The 22,128-nt window shown below is 51.6% G+C and overlaps 1 protein-coding gene across 10 annotated transcripts in view; it reads left to right on the top strand.

Moving 5' to 3' along the window:
• ARRB1 (arrestin beta 1) overlaps window positions 1-22,128 on the top strand; it is an 82,707-nt gene that overhangs the window by 40,799 nt on the left and 19,780 nt on the right. For 3 of the 10 annotated variants that reach the window (XM_082343194.1, XM_082343198.1, XM_082343197.1), the window contains exons 2-8: window positions 11,553-11,583; window positions 13,327-13,387; window positions 16,442-16,486; window positions 17,236-17,432; window positions 18,794-18,853; window positions 19,647-19,714; window positions 21,900-22,035. In XM_082343194.1, coding sequence (XP_082199320.1) covers window positions 11,553-11,583; window positions 13,327-13,387; window positions 16,442-16,486; window positions 17,236-17,432; window positions 18,794-18,853; window positions 19,647-19,714; window positions 21,900-22,035 — 598 coding nt within the window. Of the gene's footprint in view, window positions 1-3,333; window positions 3,360-8,048; window positions 8,578-8,610; window positions 8,630-11,552; window positions 11,584-13,326; window positions 13,388-16,441; window positions 16,487-17,235; window positions 17,433-18,793; window positions 18,854-19,646; window positions 19,715-21,899; window positions 22,036-22,128 lie in introns of those variants that run through there. The other 7 variants (XM_082343196.1, XM_082343199.1, XM_082343193.1 and 4 more) reach the window with 7 other exon arrangements.

The raw sequence follows: 22,128 nt of genomic DNA, 5'->3' as shown, positions 1-22,128 counted from the left end.
GTCTTATCCCGGCGGCCAGGCGGCCCGCCTCTGATTCGCCTCTTGGCCCAGGTCCTATTTTTTCCCATCTTCAAGCTCAGGGTTTGGCCCTTGTTTATTCATTTATTCATTCATTCGAAATATTTACTAAGCACCCACTATATACCAAGGAAGATGACTGAAGGAAGACAGGGTTCCTGCTCTCTGGAGCTTGTCAGTATTTCACTCCACGCCATCCACTGGGGAGCAGAGATGTGCAGGCTCGTGTGGATGCTGAGGGGACATGGGGCAGGATAGAGGCGAGGAAGGGAGAAGTGCATGTGTGGGTGGCTATTGTGTGCCTGAAGCTGAGCTGGGCACATAATACATCGTATCATCCCACCCTCCTGCTGTGCTTCTGAGGGAGGATTTTGTTTATTTGTGGAGTATCTCTCTCTCTCCCTGCTCCAGAGTGCAGGTGTCCTGGTGACAGGGCACAGGGGCCTCTATCTTCTGGAGGTAAGAACAGTGTCAAGCCCAGAGATTGGAAAAAAAGGAAGAAAAGCAAGGAGGGGAGTAGCAAAGATGGATGGAGAGAGGGAAGGAGGAAGGGGTCAGGGCAAGGACACTTTAAGCTGAAGCAGTCAGGGAAGGCTTCTTGGATGAGGTGACATTGGGAAGGAAGGATGGGAGGGATTGCAGTGGGAGAACCGATAGAAAGGCTATTACAGAAAGAGGGAATAACAGGGCATGTCCCTGGAGATTTCTGGAATGTGAGGGTCTAAACTAGGAAGAGAATATCATAAACTGCTGTTTTCTACCCAAGACTGAGAGAGAGACAGACAGCTAAAAAAACTTTTTTGTCTCCAATGGAGTTAATATAACCATCCCCTCCCACCTGAGGGACAGCTGGGCAAGAACTCTCCTCTGGGCGCTGGAGGGAAGGCAGAGTGTTGGCTCAGGGAATGAGGATAATAGCAATAATAATTACAGTACCAATGACGTCTGCTTCCCTCTATCATTCCCTACTAGGTACCAAGCCTTTATATATGCCTTCACCTATGGGGTAGATATCAACCCCACTTTCCAGATGATGGAAAGTATGCCTCAGAGAGGAAGCAAAACTCAAGGTCACACAGGACTCAGGCGGGGTCTGCTTGCTTCAGCGTCTGCACTGTTTCCTCTGCCAGCACCCTTCCCTTCCTGCCTCTCAACCCTCGAGAAGGCTGGAGAGCATTCAGGTGCAGTCTGTGGGCTCTTTGGGATCCAGCTGCCAGCCTGCTTGGTGAAATTATTAGCTTTCGATTTCAGATGTCCAGTTTCGTGGGTTACTAGAAAATGGGCCAGGCTCCTTTAAGAAACTCTCCCCTCTGTCCGCGGCCACCTGGTGGCTCCCCTCCTCCCTCACTCTGCACCCCCTGGAAATCTTCACATATATGGATCATGGCTAGAAAAGTGAACACATGAATGTGGACAAGAGGCTGGAGCAATTGCTGTCTGCCTAGACGCCTGTGAGGAGTCCGGAGCCCTGGAGCTTGACTTGGCCAGACCCCCGTCCACCACCCCTCACCCCTCAGGCCTGTGCCCAAGGAAGCCGTGCAGGATTCTGAGCAGGGGTGTGACAGGAGCACCAGAAGCCTGGGGCTCTCCTCCCAGTCTGTGACTGGACACACCCCAGAGTCTCTCTGGGCCTTAGTTTCCTGGCCCGGGTGCAAGATTCTTCTCTCCCTTGGGTGTTGATTTCTCTGTCTGGGAAATAAAGCAGGCTGCACTGTGATCCCTCATGCTCCCCAAATCTGTGAAACAGGGGTGACATCTCCTGTCTTCTTGCCTCCTCCCCCTGTCCTGGGCTGTCCCAAGAAGCAGGTGCACTAATGGTGGGTAAACAGGCAGGCAATGTTCTGACACAGGGAGGGCTGTTCAGTTCTGGCAGAGCAGACAAGCCTGCACACAAATAACTCTGCTACCAGGGAGAGTGTGATAAGGGCTCTAGAAAGCTCTTTGCTGCCACAGCTACCTGCTCCTCACACCTCCCGGCTCCCTGATGACTGTTCTCACACCCAGGAAAGTGGGTCAGAATGTAGGGCGGGTGTACCTGAGGGTGAATGCCCCCTTGCAGGTCCCCACCCTACCCAGCTGAGCTATGACTGCTATCAGGGGCAGGGATGGGGGAAAGGTATGGGGTGACAGCATCTCTGCGTCCAAAGTACAGTCCTGGCCATTCTCCTTCCCTCTAAGTACCTATGGCTCCCCATTACCTTCTGGATATGGTCTGAGGTCCTTAGTCTGGCATTCGAGACCCTTTATACCTAGCCCAGGGCCTGGGGCATGGAGGTGCTCCGTGACTATCAGGGAAGTGAGTGGACCTTCTCTGGCCCATCCTCCTCCCTGGTGCTCCTCCCAGGCACTTGGGACATACTGCAGATTGCCGACTGTCTCCCAAACGCACAGTGGACTCAGTTGTGAGGCCCCCACCTGCAGTGCTGTCACCCCTTCCACACCTCTGTGTGTTCTTCAAGATCCCCCTCGTTGCTACTTCCTCCCTTGAAGCCTTTCCTGACCCCCTCAGACAGAACCACACAATCCTACCTGTAAGGTAGTATTGTGAGTGGTGAAAAGTGTCATCCCTGCAGCTAGACTGCCTGGGTTCCAATATCAAGCTGTGCACCTTACTAGCTGTGTGACCTTGGGCAAATGACTTAGACTCTCTGTGCCTCAGTTGCCTCATCTGAGAAAGTGGGATAGTAGTACCTCCTCATATGTTGTTGGAGGAACAAATGACACAATATTTATCGAAAACAAATATTTATGGCACACTTAGAGCAGTAACTGGCACCTGGTTTCTCTCCTGGATGAGTTTTCTGTTGTTGATTGAGCTTAACATCTGAAGGTCTCCCTACATTCACTGTATTCATAGCATTTTTATCTAACATGAATTTTCTGATGCTCACAAAGGATTGAATTGTTGCCAGTGCTCTCTCAATTCACTGGTAGTGAATCTGCATTTGTGGATAAGCTCTACAAGATGAGTTTTCTGATGCTGAGTAAGACATGTTTGGCTAAATGATTTCCCATAGGCGGCCCATTCATGGGCTTCCTCTCCTGTATGAGTTTTCTGATGCTGGCTTTGAGACTTTGACTACGTTATTCAGGGTCTCTGAATCTCAGGTTCCTCCTTTGAAAAATGGGAATGTTTAGATGGCATAATATACTATCTTAATGTGTGTGAAGTTCTTAGCACAGCACCTGGATTATAGGGAAAGCTTAATGCACGGTGACCGACGTGGTTGGTGGGTTTATCTCACTTGGCTATACCGTGATTTTGTCAGCAGGAACTATGAATTATTCATCTTAGTGCCTGCAGAGCCTGGCAGTGGTAGGAGTGTGTGAATGTTTACTCGGTAAGTGAATGATAAATGGGAGAGTCATTGGTCAAAGCTGAGCAGAGGCCCGTGTGGGTGTATCAGTTGTATACCTGGCTCAGCCTGATGGTGGCTGGGACCCCGCCCCTATGAAGTATTTTCTAAGCCCAGTGCCTATTGATCCTGACAGCTGAAGAGAAGCATAGATAGAAGAAATCCCTGGAGTCCACTCACCCAGAGTAAAGGACCATCCCCACCATCTTTTTAAACTTCATCCATCCTCACTATTGACTAATTCTCTCTTAGGGCATTCATTCAACAGCATTCCACCTGTTTTTATTTACTGAGCACCTACTGTGGCCCAGGCACCGTGCTGTGCCCCAGGGATCCAGTGTCAAAAATACAAATAAGATCTCTACTCTCATATAAGTTATGAAAGAGAAGCAGAGGGTGAGTAAACAGACTTTTACAAAGTGTGGGAAATGTTGTGACGGAGACACACTGGGTGTGGGAGTTGGGGGGCACCTAATCCAGACTTGGGGGGAGTCAGGGAAAGCTTCCTGGAGAAAGAGTGCTGAGCAGAAGACCCAGCACGCAGTTCTAGCAGGTGACACAGCAGGCTTGGGGAAGGGTCTGAGGAATCACAGAGACGTGGACGCTGGATTGTGAAATTGCAGTATCAGGGATTCTAGCATCAAAGGATCCGAATGACAGGATCCATATTTTCTCTACTGTGCTTACAATATTTTTTTCACTAAGACTTGAGACATACCTTGTTAGGGAAGCCCTGGCGTCTTTATGAAGTAATTTGTGCTCATTGTACAACATGGAAAAATAAGGGATATAAAGGAATGAGTGGGTGGGTGGACGGAGTTTCCTTCAACCCCTGTTAACATTTAGGCACATTTCCTTTCCTTTCATTCATTTTTTGGGGTTGTTTTTAGTTTTAGTTTTTAAAACTGAGATATCATTTACATACCATAATATTAGCAGTTTTAGTGTTTTTTAGTATTTTCACAAGGTTGTATAACCATCACCACTATCTAATTCCAGAATATTTTCATCACCCCATTAGCAATCACTTCCCATTTCCCCCTCCCACCAGCCCCTGGCAACCACTGATCTGCTTTCTGTTTCTATGTAGTTGCCTATTCTGGACATTTCATATAAATGGAATCACACAATATATGGCTTTTTGTGTCCGGCGTCTTTCACTTAATATAATACTTTCAAGGTTCATCCATGTTGTAGCATGAATCAGTGCTTCATCCCATTTTATGGTTGAATAATATTCCATTGAATGTATATGCCACATTTAAAAAAATACATTCATCAATTGATGGACATTTTTTTTCACTTTTTGTGACTGTTATGAATAATGCCACTATGAACATTTATGTACAAGTTTTTGTGTGGACATCGTTTTCAGTTCTCTTGGGTATCTACCAGGAATGGAATTGCTGGGTCATATGTTAACTCTATGTTTGATGTTTAGAGGGACTGCCAGACTGTTTGCCAAAGTGACTGCACTGCTTTACATTACCACCAGCGATGTATGAGGGTTCCTGTTTCTCCACATCCTTGATAACACTTGTTATTGTTCTTCTTTTTCTTTTTAAATTTTATTTACTTATTTGTTTATTTTTGGCTGCGTGGGATCTTCGTTGCTGCGCACGGGCTTTCTCTAGTTGCGGCCAAGGGGGGCTACTCTTCATTGCGGCGTGCGGGCTTCTCATTGCGGTGGCTTTTCTTGTTGCGGAGCACGGGCTCTACGTGCGCGGGCTTCAGTAGTTGTGGCACACGGGCTCTAGTTGTGGCTCGCGGGCTCGCGCAGTAGTTGTGGCACACGGGCTTATTTGCTCAGCGGCATGTGGGATCTTCCTGGATGAGGGCTCGAACCCATGTCCCCTGCATTGGCAGGCAGATTCTTAACCACTGCGCCACCAGGGAAGTCCCTGTCCTTCTTTTTCACTGTAGCTATTCCTAGTGGGTATGAAATATCTCACTGTGGCTCCCCCTGCCCTGCCACACCAATCGGCTTGTGGGATCGTAGTTCCCAGACCAGGGATTGAACCCAGGCCCTTGGCAGTGAAAGCAGAGTCCTAAACCACTGGACGGCCAGGGAATTCCCCTCATTGTGGCTTTAATTTGCATTTCCCCCATGACTAGTGATCTTTTCATGTGCTTATTGGCCACTTGTATATCTTCTTTGAAGAAATGGCTATTCAAATTCATTGCTTGTTTTTAATTGAGTTATTTGCCTGTTTGTTGTTGAATCGTAATAGGGTCTTTATATATCCTGGATACTAGGCTCTTATTAGATACATGATTTGAAAATATTTGTTCCATTTTGTGGATTGTCTTTTTACTTTCTTGATAGTGACTTTTTATTTATTTATTTATTTATTTATTTATTTATTTATTTATTTATTTATTTATTTATTTTTGGCTCTGTTGGGTCTTCGTTTCTGTGCGAGGGCTTTCTCTAGTTGCCGCGAGCGGGGTCCACTCTTCATCGCGGTGCGCGGGCCTCTCACTATCGCGGCCTCTCTTGTTGCGGAGCACAGGCTCCAGACACGCAGGCTCAGTAATTGTGGCTCACGGGCCCAGCTGCTCCGCAGCATGTGGGATCTTCCCAGACCAGGGCTCGAACCCGTGTCCCCTGGATTGGCAGGCAGATTCTCAACCACTGCGCCACCAGGGAAGCCCGATAGTGACTTTTGAAGCTCCAAAGTTTTTAATTTTGATAAAGTACAATTTATCTACTTTTTCCTTTAGTTGCCTGTGCTTTTGGTGTCATATCTAAGAAACCATTGCCTTATCCAAGGTCATGTAGATTCACACTTATGTTTTCTTCTAAGAGTTTTATAGTTGTAGCTCTTACATTTAGATCTTTGGTACATTTTGAGTTAATTTTTGTATATGGTGTGAGGTGGAGGGGGTCTGACTTCATTCTTTTGCATATGGATATCCAGTTGTCCAAGATTCATTTGCTGAAAAGACTATTTCCAAAGACTTGTCTTGGTTCCCTTGTTAAAAATCAATTGACCGTAAATATATGGGTTTATTTCTGGACTCTCAATTTTGTTCCATTGATCTCTATGTCTGTCTTTATGCCAGGATCACACATTCTTGATTACTGTAGCTTTGTAGTAAGTTTTGAATTTGGGAAGTCTGAGTCCTCCAACTTTGTTCTTTTTTTTTTTTTTTCAAGATTGTTTTGGCTATTACACTTCCATATGAATTTTATGATCAGCCTGTCAATTAATGCAAAAAATCCAGCTGGGGTTTTTGATAGGGATTGCATTGAATTCATAGATCAGTTTGAGGAGTATTGCCATATTAACAACCTTGTCTTCTCCTTCTTTCTTTTGGGTATTTATTGAGTATAAAGTTGAGCTTATGCCAAACATACTGTTTTGATTCCTGATTTATTCTGCTTAATATTCTATCATAGGCATTTCCCTGTGTTATGAAAGATGCAAACATAATTTCAATGCTATGTAGTATTATTCCATTGTTTGGCTGTACTATACAAAATTATAAACTCTTGGTTGTTGGATAATCTATCTAGGAAGGTACTTTGTTCTGGGTCTCTCATGATATAGGCCTCTCCCTATAGGCACAAAGGGACATTGGGAGGACTGGTGGCACACAGAAAAGCAGCAGAATCAGAAAATAGGATCCAACAGGCTGCACAGACACTGATACAGCATGTTTGTTTTAGGCATGTTCTCTAGAACAGTGGACTTGAAACAGTTAAAAATTTGCAACATGATATTCATTTTACATTGTAACTCAGTTCATCTGAAATGAAATTTTACTAAATAATATTTACTTTTCCTGTTAGCCAGGAGAAGCTGGTCTGCTGCAGTTACAAACAACCCCCAAATCTCAGTGGCTCAAGAGCTTTCTTTCTCTCTCATGCTACATGTCTATCATCTAGCAGGAGAGCCCTGGGATTTCGGTCTCTGAAGGCTTTCCCATCCAGATCATTGCTGATTTCAGTGATAGAGGAAAGAGGGTGTGGTAGGCAGAAGAATGCCCCCCCCCCAACAATGTCTACATCTTAATCCTTGGAACCTTTGAATATGTTATATCACATGGCAAAGGGGAATTATAGTTGCAGATGGAATTAAGTTTCCTAAAATCAGTTGATCTTAAAATAGGGAGCTACATGTATTCATAAAGGTCTTTAAAAGTGGAAGAGGGAGGCAGAAGAGGAGGTCAGAGCGATGCAATGTGATAAGAACCCAACCTGCTGTTGCTGGCTTTGAAGATGGAGGAAGAGGCCTTGAGACATGGAATGTGGGTGGAAAGGGCAAGGAAACAGATTTACCCCTAGAGCCTCTGGAAAGGAACGCAGCCCTGCTAACATCTTGATTTTAACCTAGTGAGGTACATTTTGAACTTCTGAACTACAGAACTGCCAGATAATACATTTATGTTGTTTTAAGCCACTAAGTTTGTGACCCTTTGTTATAACCTCCATAGAAGACTAATATAAACAGCATGGGGAATCATGCACCAGCCCTTAAATGCTTCTGCCCGGAAGTGACATATGGCACTTCTACTCATGTTTCCTTGGCCAGAGCAAGCTGCATGAGCATGACTAACTTCATAGGACTGGAGAAATTTGATCCACCCATATGCCCAGACTTAGAGGGCAACAGAATATTGGTAAATATAGTAGTATCTTCTATACCTTTGCCATCTGCACCTGATGCTTGTATCTTTCATTCTATTCCATTAAAAAACAACAACAACAAAGTGCTGGTGGCAACTCTGTAAGTTGATTTCATTGTCAACTAATGGGTTGTGACCCCTGGGTTGAAAAACACTGCTCTACAGACCCTCCTCTGCCCATGCCTGATGGACCACATGACACACCCTAAGCCTAGCTGATTGGCCCAGGCATCGGACACCTGACCAAAACTGACCAATGAAATTCCTCTCCTGGGGATTTGGAATTGGGCCATTCAGCCAGTTAACCGTGGGAAGCTGAGCAGAGGCAGAGTAGAAATAGGGTCGGAGTGAGAGCCACATGCAAGCCAAAATGATGGAGGGGCAGAAAAGCCCTGAGTAAGCAGAGAGTTGGTCCACAGAGACAATGTAGCAGCCGCACAGAGAGCAGTGCAGCCGGGAGAACATGCAGCCCCAGGGAGAGAGGTGGAGAGAGAGAGCAGCCGCCTGAGAGGCTGATGGCTTCCCCGTTCCTGGCTCCAGCCCCCGTGCGTCCTGCCTGCATATCCTTCCCGTGAGATTTTTGCCTCCTTATCATACCCTCTCTTTTTCTTGAGCTCTGCTAGGTGGGTTTCTATTCCTCATCTCCAGAGAGTCTTAATCAGCTAGAACACCAGCGGTATTTCTTGCATGGGACCCAGCTTTGGCTCTGAGGATCAGGCTTATGGGGTACAAACAGGACTTGGGGATGAACTAAACCCAGCCATCCCACAGTCTGGAAGTTTGGCTTTTACCTCAGTTTTGTGTGTTTGTGCTTGCTCTTCAAAGTGGACAGGCAGAAGCCATCTCTGAGGTCCTGCACAAGTGGGGGTCCCGGTGAACTGGAAGCACCCCTACAGGGGCCTTTTTTCTGACAGCATTGTGGTCAGGAAGCCAGTGGAGTTGTTTCAAGGACCGTTTGGCTGTGGGACAGAGTGGAAAGGACATGGACTCTGGAGACAGGCAGCCATAATTCACCTCTTTGAGCCTCAGTTTTCTCATCTCTGAAATGGGATTGTGGAAGGATCAACAACAGTGTTCTGGGAAAAATACTGAGACATGCTGAAGGCGTACAAGCCTGGAGGGCGCCGGCAGCTGTTGTTGTTGTCTGAGGAAGCCATCAGCGTCCAGCTTCCTGAGGAGGTGGCCCGGCAGCTGGTTGAGTTAGCAGCGGGCTATCTCCCACTGCTGGGCTGGCCGTGCTTCCTGCCCCTCGTCACGCTTACTCTCCTTCTCGCTCCTTTCTCACCCTTTCATTTCTTCCCCCAACTCCTGTCCTCATTTCCCCTCTTTTCTGTTATTCCTGACGTTGATAAAAACACCTGCTTTAGGAAAGCAGCAGGGTTGGACAGAAAATAACCAGCCTCTGGAGGCAGACGGACAGAACTGGGTCTGAATTCTGACTTATTAGCCCCTTGCTTGCTGTATGTTTCTGGGAACATTACTACATCTCTTTGAACCTCGAGTTCATTATCTGTAAAATGAGGGTTATAATGCTCATTTCACGGTGCTGTTATGAGAAATAATTATTTGGGCACTCAACAAATGCTAGTTCCTACTTTTTAAAAATGTTAGCTGCTTCTTACTTCCTTCCCTCCCTCCCTCTCTCTCTGACAATCACTACTCCCAGCTGGCCCCCCGCACCAGCTTCCTGTGGCCAGGGTGCCACTAGTCCCTCTCAGGGGTCACTGGGATGGCCTCAGGCATTTGTGGCCTCTCCTTTCCATCAGACCCGGGGCTCCTGAGGGGTGGACTGAGGTTTCTGGAAGCAGCTGGGATCTCTGTGGCCTGTCACTTCTCTGGTCTCCTCTGCAGGTCCAGACTTAGCTTGGGAGCTGCTAGTTCAAATTGTGTGATCTGCATTTTTTTCTCACTTTAGCAATTATTATACCCCAGCTGACTGTGGCATCTTCACACTCTAAACACTGATAAATATTTATGAGGAGGAGAAAAACCCAGAACTCCTAGGGGAGGTGGGAGAGGGATGTGCTAGGCTATTATTTGCCAGCCAAGCTCAGACCCATCAGTGGTCCCTTGGGCCCCAAAAGTAAGGGGGGGGAGTGATGGGGTGTGCTACGGAGGCAGCACAGAGCCACCGCCCCACTCCCCTCCTGGGAGGACCTGCTGTTGCTGGGACACTGTGGGCCTCACCCCACTTTGCCCTGGATGCCTGCTGGACCTCCTGCCCCTCCAGGATTTGGGCTGCCTGTATCGCTCTCCGCGCATGCAGGTCTGCTCTGTTGCTCTGTGTCTGCTCCATCTCTCTCTGTTTGTGACTGTCTCTCTCTCCCTCTCTTGTTTGTTTGTTTTATCATCTCTCATTCCATCCTTTATTGTCACATCTCCAGGGCCAGCATCCCTCTCCTCTCCCTCCCTCCCTACCCTCCCTCCTCCAATACCTTCTCTGCCTCTGGGTCTCCGTCTCTACCTTTCTTCTGTCCCTCCCAACATTGCTCTGAGCAGTTCTGGGGCTGGATGATGGGGGATAGGTGAGGGGCCTCAGGCTCCCAGACCAGCTGCAGGGAGACAGCAGGAGGAGCTGCTGGGGACCAGGGTGTGCTCTGGAAGGCAGAGGGAGCATTTTACGGGAGTCAGGGACCATGCCTCTGCCTGACCCCGCATCCGTGCTCTGCTGTGTGGCCATGGACACATCCCCTCCCTTCCTGGCCTCAGTTCCTCAGTTGATTCCTTCACTTATTCATTCATTCACCCTCTCAACTAATATTTACTAAGTGCTGGCTGCCTACCATTCATTAACACAGATTTGTTAAACACCTGCTAGATGTGCCGTCCTAGGTGCTTGGGACGCATCAGTGGACGAGAGAGACAAAGATCCCTGCCCTCGTGGAGATGACGTTAGCAGAGTAGACAGGCATAAATGTAATCCGAGAGTCAGTTATGTAGTGGGTTAGGAAGTGGTGAGTGCTGTGGAAAAAGGGAGAGTACAGTGAGAAGACTGGGAACGCTGGGTAGGCACAGGGTGAAGCTTCATCGTATAAAGCGGGCAAGCGGATCTGTGCGGGGAGAACGTCCCAGGGAAGGGACTGTTGAGGCAGGGACCACCCTGGTGTGTTGGAGGAAAGGCAAGCAGGCTTGCGGCTGGAGGATGGGGGAGAGTAGGGGGAGGTGAAGCTGGGAGGTAAAGGGGGAGGGCAAACCACACACACAAGGCCGTGCCTCTGCGTGAGCTGGGAGGACTTTGAGCAAATGAGTGGCAAGGTCTGACCTATCTTGGAAGACTCCCTCCGCCTGCTGGGTGAGGAACAGACTGAGGGGGCTGTCAAGGGAGCCCAGGGGAGCTATAAAGGCAAGCATGGCGTCTCAGGTGGGGGTGGCAGTGGAAGACAGTGAGATCTGATCATACCAGGCACTGTTCCGGCTCCCAGCGCTTGGATGGTGCCTGCAAATCACTCCAGGCCCCTTGTTCTGGTCCTGCCGAGGGATGGCCTGCAGGAGCCTACCCCTGGGCGGGATATGCTAACCTGGACTTCCCGCTCTTTCTCTCCCCAGGGTGTTCAAGAAGGCGAGCCCCAATGGAAAGGTGAGTCTGTAGCAGCCGCACCCCGGCTCCTCTCTGTCCTCAAACTCTCATCCTCTCTTCGGGCATCTTTACTGCCGCGAAGGACCTGCACACCCTGTCTGAGGGAGAGACACAGCCTTGTCCTTCGGAGCTCTCGACTACAAGGAGAGGGGCCCTGTCAGCAAACTTTCTGTCTCAGGGGGGCAATACAACTCTCCTGGACTTTAGGGAGCCCCTGCCCGGGTGTGGGGAGGCACGGCCTATGACGGAGAGGCTGCACTGTGAGTGCAATAATTAGAGCAAGTGCCAAGGGCCTCAGGGGAGCTGAGTCCTCCGGCATGAGCGGCCCCTGGAGCCTCTCTACTGAACCCTGTTATCCGGGGCAGCTCCCAGTGCCTGCCCTGTTCTCTTTCTTAATACGGCCCCAGGCTCCATCCTGCTTTCCTCTCAGTTCAGCACAAATTACTGACATCACTCTATGTCAGGTATAGGCTGAGCCAGTGGGAATCGGGGTAGGGTGTACTGAGACAAATAAGGCACCGCCTATGCCCCTCACAGCCAGATGCGGGAGGTAGACACAAAAACTGGTAATTTCAATATAAAGTGGCAAGTATAGCTGCAGACCCAGCCTGGGTGGTCAGGGATGGCTTCCGTGAGGAAAGATGCATTCCCAGGCAAGGCAGGGTGGAAAAGGGCATGCAAGGCATGAACATAAGTTGTAGGGAGTCTGGGTGCCAAGAGGGAGGCAGAGGGAGCGGGAGCTGAGAGGGGGAGGTGGCCGGGCTTAGGAGCTTGGACTCCTGGCCTGGGCTGGCAGACGTGCACCCACGTCTCCCTTCTGAGCCCACAGCAGACATCACCAATCACTGTTCACCCTTTCCTGCTGAGCCCATATTCCATCTTGGATTCTTCTCAACCCAGGGCCCCAGGCAGCCCCTACCAATCAATCAGAGTTGGCATTTGGAATGAAACTCATTTGTCATTTTACCTCTGGGCACTGAGGAACCATTAGAGGGTTTCAGACCAGACTACCATGGTTAGATTTGCATTTTAAGATGACCAGTGTGGCTAAGGAGGGGAGAAAGGTCCGAAGAATGGGAGGCTCCAGGCAGCAGACCATCGAGGGGCTGGTGTGTAGTCCAGCCAAGGGTGGCTGTGAGGATGGAGAAATCTGATGGAGGGGGACTCGTCAGGATTTAGGGATTGTGGAGGAGTAGGAAGCAGCCAGGATGACACTCTGGATTCTAGCTCTGGGGTTCTTCCCTGAAGACTGGTTACCGAGTGGGGCACTCAGTGCCTCGGAAAACAAGTCCTCCTTCGAGTGGATCTCTGCAGGCTGCACAGAGGCCGGGAGCAGTGGAGGGCACTGAGCTCGGTGTTCAGAGCGCCCTCTCGGCGCCGCTGGCCCTGCTCTGGGTCCCCCCGTCCTCTCAGAGATGCGCCCAGCACCCCCTCTCAGCAGACTCCTTTGCTGCTGCCACTCCACCCTCAGTGGTGCTTGGCATGAAGATCCCTGCAGGCCTCAGTGTCCTCATCTGCAAAATGGGAACAATAACAACTTCTTCACAGGGTTTTGGGATTGAACGGGTGCTTTAAAAATTATACAAGGGCTTGTTAGTATTAAGACTGGGGCTCAGGTCCAAGTCCAGTTAGGATTTTGATGAGGGCTAGGGTTGGGTCCAGGGGTTTCAGGGGCAGCTCCCAGGGTTTCCTCCAGGGTGGGGGCCCACAGCTGCTAACACCCTCTGTGCCTCTCCTCCCCAGCTCACCGTCTATCTGGGAAAGCGGGACTTTGTGGACCACATCGACCTCGTGGACCCCGTGGGTGAGTCCCTGGAGGCCAGAGAGGGAGGGGAGGGGGGAGGCAGGGCTGGCCTGGCTCCTTCCAGAGAAGACCGTGTTGAAGCTGCCCAGGAATAGCCTTCAGGTCTCCAGAGGGGCCTGGTGCCAAGAAGAGGACGTGTGTTCAGTCAGCAGACGCGTACCAAGCAGCTACTTTCCTCTTCTACTGAGGGGCCTGTGAGAGGAAATTGTGGGAAGGATGGAGGTAAGAAGCAGGGCAGGTGTCCTGATGAGGAGGAGGAGGAGGAGGATGACAACAGCCACCACTTATCGTGAGCCGCCTTATGCACCCAACACTGAGGGTAACTACTGTTATTACCATCCCTGCTTTACCGAGGAGAACAGGGCACCGGGAGGTTACGTGACTTCCTCCAGGTCACAGAGCTAGTAGATCGAGGAGCCTGGATTCAAACCCAGGCAGTCTGGCTTCGCAGAACCTTTGTTCTGCTCCCTCCTAATGGCAAAGGGTGGGAGGTGGAAGGAAAACCTAGGGGGGCTTGTGAAATGGAGGCTGTCCTCGCTGACATGGGGTTCTTACCGGAGGTTGGGCTGTGGCTGAAGGCACCTTCCAAGGACTTTTTCTTGTTCAGGGTTTCTCAACCTCCGCACTCTTGACATTTTGGATTGGATAATTCTTTGCTGGCGGGGGCCATCCTCTCTGCTGAAGGATGCTTATCAGCCTTCCTGGCCTCTACCCTTTAGACACCAGCAGTTCCCCCATCCCAGTATGACAATCAAAAATGTTGTTAGACCTTGCCAATATCCCCTCGTGGGGCAGAATCACCCCCAGTTAGGATTCTAAGAACCAAAACTCTCCTTAAGGAACCTCAATCTCATTGCCTCTTCCCACAGCTGTTTGAGGGAGGGAGGCCCAGGATGACCCCTATTTTACAAATGTGCACAGTGAGGCCCAGAGAGGTTAAATGATTAAAGAGGGACTTGAACAAACCCGAGTGAGGCCAAAGAAGGTGACAGGTTGGGAGGATGGGCCCTGGAAACTGCATGAGGCCAAGTCCAGGTGAAGAAAGTAGGATGTGTTGCTTGGGGAAAAATTCACAGAGAACGTGGCCTGTCATAACATCCTTGCGGGCTTTGCTGGGGCCAAGAGGGCAGGAGTGACTTGTGGTTCCAGAGCCCAGGTGGGAGCAGAGAGAGCAGAGTGGCAGGTTTCAGCTCGCTGAGAGGAAGGCCTTTGCGACGTTAGGGAAGGACACCTGGGGAGTCCCTGGGGTCCCTGAGCAGGCTGTGGGCTGCAGAGTCCAGCTCTACTCCAGGCCCCTCCCTTCCTGGCCTGGAGCACCACGATCCCACCCCACTTCTTCTCCCCAGCCCTGTCTGGTGTCCTCTGAAGCTCACTGCCCCCTCTGCCATTTCCATCTCCTCCCTGAACTTGGAGGCAGGGAGCAAGCATCCCTGTGTTCGCCTGTGGCCTGCTCCAAGGCAAAGTTTCCTACGGGCTGTCTGAGGCCAGGGCTGTTCACACCCCTTGGCCTTTAAGGATAGCAGCGGGGTCACGGGGACTGGGGAGAGGGGCAGGAGGGATCTGGCTCCCGTAACACACACAGGCACCCTGAGAACTGTTTGACAAGTGTTCCTAGAGCACCTGCTTCATGCCAAGCCCTGTGCTGGGCCCTGCAGATCCCAGAGAGTGCTGGGGCATCGTCCAGAGTTGCTCAAATGACCCACAGTGAAAAAATCTTGTTCCCTCACAACGTTGAGCTGATTATGTCTTCCCGATGTTTAACTATACCCCTGGTTACCCTGCAAACTCAGGGGCAAGTCCGAGCCCCCTGACCTCACAGACAGGACGTTTAAAGTCAAGCCCGGCCCTCCTTCCTCCTATGCCTCCGGGATCTGCTCTCCCAAGTCTCAGAGCCATGCTCTTCCCACTGCCCACCTTGGGCTGCCCCTTGGTCACCTAAATGATGACCTTTACTTGCCCTTAAGACCTGGCTCCCGCTCCGCCTCCCCCAAGGAGCCTTTCCTGATACCCCTGGTTCGGGGAGTGCCCTTGCTGGGATGCCCTCTGCATTGAATTTCCACTCAGCCCCTGGTGCCCAGGCCCAGAGGAAACCCCACGGTAAAAGGAGAGAAGATGCACGTCAGGCTCTGGGCACGGGGTGGGCACCCCCTGACCAGCTGTTCCTTGGACCTGCCCAGCACCGGGAGAGGACCAGGAGCCCTCCGGGCACTCACTTTCTAATGTGGCCTCTGAGGGGTCAGCTCTGGGGGTCAGTATGGGGTGGGGTGGGGGGGCTGTGGGTTAGATTGGGGAGGTCAGGTGACAGGGTGATCCCTGAGCCGATCGTTTTGGCCTCCTGGGGTCTGGGCAGAGAAAACATCCTTTGTCTTCAGCTGGACTCTGTACTCCCAAGGCCAGGCCTTGGGACATTCTCCATGGTGTCACATGTGCCAGGCACTGTCTAACACTTTACACATACTGACTCATTTCATCCTCACAGGAGCCCTATGAGGTACGTACTACAGGATCTGTTAATCCCAAATCCAAAAGCTCTGCAAGCCCCAAACTGTTCATGAGTTTGACACAAAATTCAATTAGTGGCAAACCTGACCTGAACTGATGAGAGGCCACTGATACCTTAGTGAGCCTCTTGGTGAAAATATTCGTGTTTCCCTGCAGAGGTATTAATGAGTTTGACAAGGGGTGCTGCCCCAGAGCTGGCAGAAGACGTTAGAGAATATATGGAAGATGGACCATATGGCCTTTCTACAATTCAAAACTTCTGAATTCCAGAGTATACCTGATATTGGGGTTTTGGACCCATCTTATTATTCTGACTAACAGATGAAGAAACAGAAGTTAAATAACCTGCCCAAAGTCATGAGCTGGGTCTGTCAGGCCAGCCTGGGTGGGTGCGTAAGGGGGGACGTGGTGGTACCATCCACCGGGCGCTGGCCTCCTCATTTCGCTCATGATGCTTTTGGACAGACAAATGGTTGAGTTTAAATTTAACTTGGTGTTTGGGGCTCAGAAGTTGGAGCGGTCAAGTCTACTCACCCTCTGTCCTTCCTCCAGATGGTGTGGTCCTGGTGGATCCTGAGTATCTCAAGGAGAGGAGAGGTGAGCTGTGGCCCTTACCCCCAGCCTGTTAGGGGCCTCCTTTTCCTCCATGACCTCCAGCCGAGGGCCTTCCTGACTCGCAGGCAGAACGTCAGCAGTAAGAGAGGCAACAAGCCTGTCCCTGCCCCTCCCCGCTGTACTTCCCTCGACAGCTGCAGTCAACGTCAGAGCAGGTGCCTTGGCCTCCCCTGGCCTGGGGCGGCCCTGCCTGTGCCCATTTTGGGAGAACCTTTTAATGCCCTGAGCCCTTTTACATCAATCCATCATGACTGTTGCAAGGCTGGGGATGCAAACAGAGCAGGAGTTAGGGTCTCATTGTACAGAAGAGAAGATTGATTCCTGGGGAGGTCAAGGGATTGTCTAAGGTCAGCAGGAGGACAGGAGGCGGAGGGTGAGTGGGACAAGACTCTGAGCCTTCCGGACACCACCCAGCACTTGTTTCTCCTCCCACTACTCTTTCCCACTGTGCTCCTTCCCAGCCCCTATCAACCCTGTCAGACCCTCTCCACACATACCCTGGGCTGCAGTGGGGGGTGGAGAAGAACAGAACCGATCCAGCAGTCAGCCCCGCTTCCTCCCAGGGGCCAGGCACCTGACACCCCATCCCAAGGGCAGCGCAGCCCTCCCCGCAGGAGCTCTGGGACAGACCCGTGCCTCCAGTGGGGCCAGTCCCAGGGCTGCGGCTCACGCTCTGGGGGGCGTGTTTGCTGCCCTCCCAGGCCCCTCCTTAGTGCCCCCTGCTCCCACAGTCTATGTGACACTGACCTGCGCCTTCCGCTACGGCCGGGAGGACCTGGATGTCCTGGGCCTGACCTTTCGCAAGGACCTGTTTGTGGCCAACGTGCAGTCCTTCCCGCCAGCCCCTGAGGACAAGAAGCCCCTGACTCGGCTGCAGGAGCGCCTCATCAAGAAGCTGGGCGAGCACGCCTACCCTTTCACCTTTGAGGTCAGGGACTGCCAGCCCCTGGGGCCCCATTCCAGAAGCATCCCTCTAGCAAGCCCTCTGGGCAGGCATATGGGGGCAGCTGGGGCAGCAGCTCCATGCCACCCAGTTTCCCAGTGTACGCTGGGACCAGGGCATTGGCACTTACGTTGCCTGGTAAGTGTCTCTGGCCACTGCCAGGGGCATCACCCTTACCTCTGCGCTACTCCCCAGACCCTCCTGAGTCCGGGTCATTGGTGGGAGAAAGGGGGGTCGAGGGGGCTGCTGCAGAGAAAGAAGGAGCCCTTTCTGGCCCCTGGGTCACCACAAGGCTGTCTCCTCCCTCAGACCGGCTGCCCACTAGCACTGCTTCAACCCAGCTCACAAACGAGGATGGCAAGTAGTGGATTTCCCTGCTCGGCCATCTTTTCACTCCAAGACCCCAAGATTCTGGATTTTCAAATTAACTGTTTCTCAGACTCTGATTCTGTGATTCAGTGAAATTCCCTGGCTTTCTGTGAGGGTCAGAGAAAGGGAGAGGATACAGAGCCATCCTCTCTGTTATAGATGTATTAGCTTCTTGTGGCTGCTATAACGAACCATTGCAAACCCGGTAGTAATTAAACCTGCTAATTAAAACACGAATGTGTTATCTTACAGTTCTGGAGGTCAGAAATCAAAATCAGGTCTCACGGGGCTAAAATCAAGTGTCAGCAGGGCTGCATTCTTTCTGGAGGCTCTAGGAGGGAAACTGTTTCCTTCCCTTTTCCTGCTTCTGGAAACCACTCACACTCTTTGGTCCCTAGCCTACCTCTGCTCCATCTTCAAAGCCAGCAATGGCTGGTCCATTCTTTCTCAAACCCCATCACTCTGACGCTGTCTTTTCTGCTTCCTGCTTTCACTGTTAAGGACTCTGTGATAAGGCCCATCTGGATAATCCAGGATAATCTCCCCATCTCAGGATCCTTAACTGAATCACACTGTAAAGTTCCTTTTGCCACTTAAGGTAACATTATCACAGGTTTTGGAGATTAGGATGTGGACATCTTTGGGGGGCCATTATTCTGCCTACCACAGTGGGAACATCATGGAAAGACCTTTTCAACTCTTGTTCTGTGGGGACTGTGCTGGGTTAAACCCTTAGATAAAGAAAAACACTGAAATCCTTGGCTTTACTGAAGGGGCCTCTGGTCTAACATGGGGCGTGGCTTGGCATGGTCTGATGGGGGAAACGTGGTCTGTCCCCTGAATTCCCTAGTCTGATGGCAGGGACATGGCCTGTCCTCAGGGTCCCCTGGTCTGATGAATGTGTGTATGGGTGCCTGGGGTGGGAGACACAGAGGGGTCAGTGGTGAATGTGACAGGTCTGTCCGTCCTCTTAACAGATCCCTCCGAACCTCCCATGCTCTGTGACGTTGCAGCCGGGGCCTGAAGACACAGGGAAGGTGGGTCACCCCCAAGGGAGCATCTCTCTGGGTCCAGGACACTGTGTCTCCAGTTCCCTGGCTTTCTCTCTGGGAGGGCGCTGGAACCCTCCCTGTAGAAGCCTCCTTGCTGCTAGGCCAGGCTGATCCCACCTCAGATAAGCAGTCTTTTCAGACAGGGCAGCAGATATGGGATCACTCAGTTATGTGCCCAGGGTCACTCTCACTGGCCTCGGTGTTGTCTGCAGAATGTTCTCTGGAAAACCAGCTGGCTTCGCAACCCTGTGTGGAGGTGCAGTCATCACTGTTTCACAGGTGGGGAAACTGAGGCTCAGAGAGGAGTGACACCATGAGTGGCCCAGGCCTCAGATCTCTGAGCCTGTTTCCTCATCTGTGAAATGGAGGTGGTAGGATGTGCCTCGTCGTGTGGTCGAGAGGGTGGAGTGAGACGCTGCAGGGGCACGCCCAGTGCAGGGTCTGTGCACCGGAGGTCGGGGGGAGCTCTCTAAACAGGGCTGCTGAGGTGCCTGTTGTTGTTTCTGGGTGGCTGCCTCACTGAGTGATGAGGACAGCCCCCCAGACAGGCAGGAGTCTGGACCGGAGCCCGGTCAGGGAGCAGCTCTGCGGGAAGGTCGGATGGGGGAGGCAGCCCCGCCGCTGGCTGAGCGCAGGGCTCCGAGTCACACGAGGGGGGTCAGGCCGTGGGAACGTGGTGTTCCCATCCAGCGGCCTCATTAAATGAGAGGGTGGGCAGGCTGTGCTCACGGGAGCCGGTCCTCTCCAAGGCTCTGCGGTCAGTGACCCTTCCCCACAGGCCTGCGGTGTGGACTATGAAGTGAAAGCCTTCTGCGCCGAGAACCTGGAGGAGAAGATCCACAAGCGGTGAGAAGGGTGCAGCTTCCGCCTGCCTGGGCGTGGGCTGCCTGCTGGCAGAGGGAGGGAGACAGGATGGGCCGAAGTCCGAAGAAGACAGAAGTCACAATGCCTGGAAGTGTGCGAGGAGGGGCCTCACGTTCCAGCCTTGGGAGCTCTGCAAAGGGCACTCGGGAAGGCTGGCAGGTTGTGAGGGCTTCCTGGGGGAGGTGGCTCAGTTGCCTTGGCTCAGGCCTCAGCGCTTTTCCCTTTGCACCACTGTACCCGCTTCCCTTATCTCCCTGCCTCTAATCTCTTCCTCTCCAGACGGCGTGTCCTTTAATTTTGTTTTGGAAAAAAAACGAAAAACGAAAATCAGATTGTTTTAAACAGTGAGCAAGATGTTTCCCACCAGCTTGGACCCCCATCCCCCAGTTCTCCTGGGAGGCCATCAGCAGGAGGTTGTGGCGGCGGGTTAGGGGGGTGTCAATGGAGGCTTCTAAACAAGGCAGGGAAGGGGAGAACGTGAACCCACCCAGGGCAGAGGGAGGAGGTCAGCCATATGTCAGAGAGGGGAAGCATTTTCCTGGAGAGACACAGCCCTGGGCAGACAGAGAGCCCAAGCTAGCAGCCAGAAATAGCTGGCCCTGACTTCTGGGGTGAGCTGCCCAGCCCCGCACTCACACCTGCCCCTGCTGGGGTCGGGCTCTGCTCTGGCTCCTGGCGAGGCTGGCCTCAGCCCCCAGCTCTGATGCACCCTGCTTCCTGAGGGCGCTGCAGCCTCTTAGGGAGCGGGCTGAGTTTGCCACCTGGTGGTCACAGGATGCATTGCACATCTCCAGCTCCAGCCTGGCAGCTTATGTGTGTGGGGAGATGGGATCCTTCTCCCTTGCTTCTCTGTCCCCCTTTTCTTCTTAAGCCCTGAGATCAGGAGAAAGGAAGGGGGTTGTAGGTTGTGGTAGGTGGCCTAACCAGAGCAGGGAAGAGGAGGCAGCATTGAGAGCCATCACTCTCAACCTAACCACCAATAGGACATTTTAAGTCCACGCCGGAGTTACTAATAATGATATAGCAACTATCACTTATCAAGAGCTTATTAGACACCAGACACAGTTCAAAGTGACGGACATGTATGAACTAATTCGATCCTCACAGCAACCCTAAGAAGTGGGTCCTGCTGTTGTCACCATTTTACAGATGAGGAGACTGAGGCACGGAGGTTAATTTACTCAAGGTCATATAGTTAGTATGGGGAGAGCTAGGACTTTAACCCTGGCTATCCAGCTCAGGGAATGGAGGTGGCTTATCTGAGAAAGAGGGATGCCGGGATACCTAGCGCACCTGACAGTCAGGAGACTGCCTGACTGAGTCCCCATCCCCTCACCAAATCTTCGTGTCCTTGTTTCCTCCCTGAGTCCATCACCTTCATTGAGCCCCATCCCATCTCTGGGCCTCCATCCTCTCACTGAGTCTTTATCCTCTTTACTCCCCCTGACTGAATCCACACCTCCTCACTGAACTCCATCACCTCTCTGAGCCCTGTTTCTTCATGGGGCCCTTGTCCCCTGTGTATATTTTTATTTAATAGATATTTAGCAGGTATTTATTATATGGCAGCAGGCACTGTCACAAATACTGAGAATACAGTAGTGAACAATTTAGCCAAAAACTTCTGTCCTTAAAGAGCTCACACTCTTAGGTGACATCGGGGATGCAGGAAGTGAAACACTAGTCCCTTTCTTAGCCTCCCGCTGGCTACCAACACACAGATCCGCATAAAGTGCTGCCATGGGATGGTTTGGCCTCTGATGTGGTGGGAGTTCAGACCAGGAGAAGATCAGAGTGGGCGGATCTAGGGAGTTTCCTGGTAGAGCAGGTGTTTGGCTGGGCCTTGAGGAAGGAAGCAAATGAGGGCAGAAGCTGGAAGAGAGTGTTATAGGCTGGGACCCAGTATAAGCAGAGCTTCAGAAATAGGACTAGATAGACCATCGAGAATGATAGTGAGGAAGTGGAGGAGGCTGGGGACAGGATGGAGGAGGTTGGAGTGGGACCAGATGGTGACAAGGCCCTATGCCAAACTCTGCAGTTTGGACTGGAGTCCAAGGTCATGGAAACCATGGCAGTCTCTTGAGCAAGACAAGGATGTGAGGGTCGCAAGGAAAGAGGATGGAGGCAGGTGACTCTGGTCATCTTTTGCTCTACCCATCTCCACTAGGAATTCTGTGCGCCTGGTCATCAGGAAGGTGCAATACGCCCCGGAGAGGCCCGGCCCCCAGCCCACAGCCGAGACCACCAGGCAGTTCCTCATGTCGGATAAGCCCTTGCATCTGGAGGCCTCCCTGGATAAGGAGGTAGGAGGCTTGGGCTTGGCAGGGGGTGGGGGCCACTCCCCCAGGGCTGGAGCCTCAGATCCCAGCTCTCTCATGCCCTCCAGTCCTCCTCAG

This window comes from Balaenoptera borealis (genome assembly GCF_965194805.1).
Source record: "Balaenoptera borealis genome assembly, chromosome: 11".
Lineage (NCBI taxonomy): Eukaryota > Metazoa > Chordata > Mammalia > Artiodactyla > Balaenopteridae > Balaenoptera > Balaenoptera borealis.
This window is presented reverse-complemented; position numbering and strand designations above follow the sequence as displayed.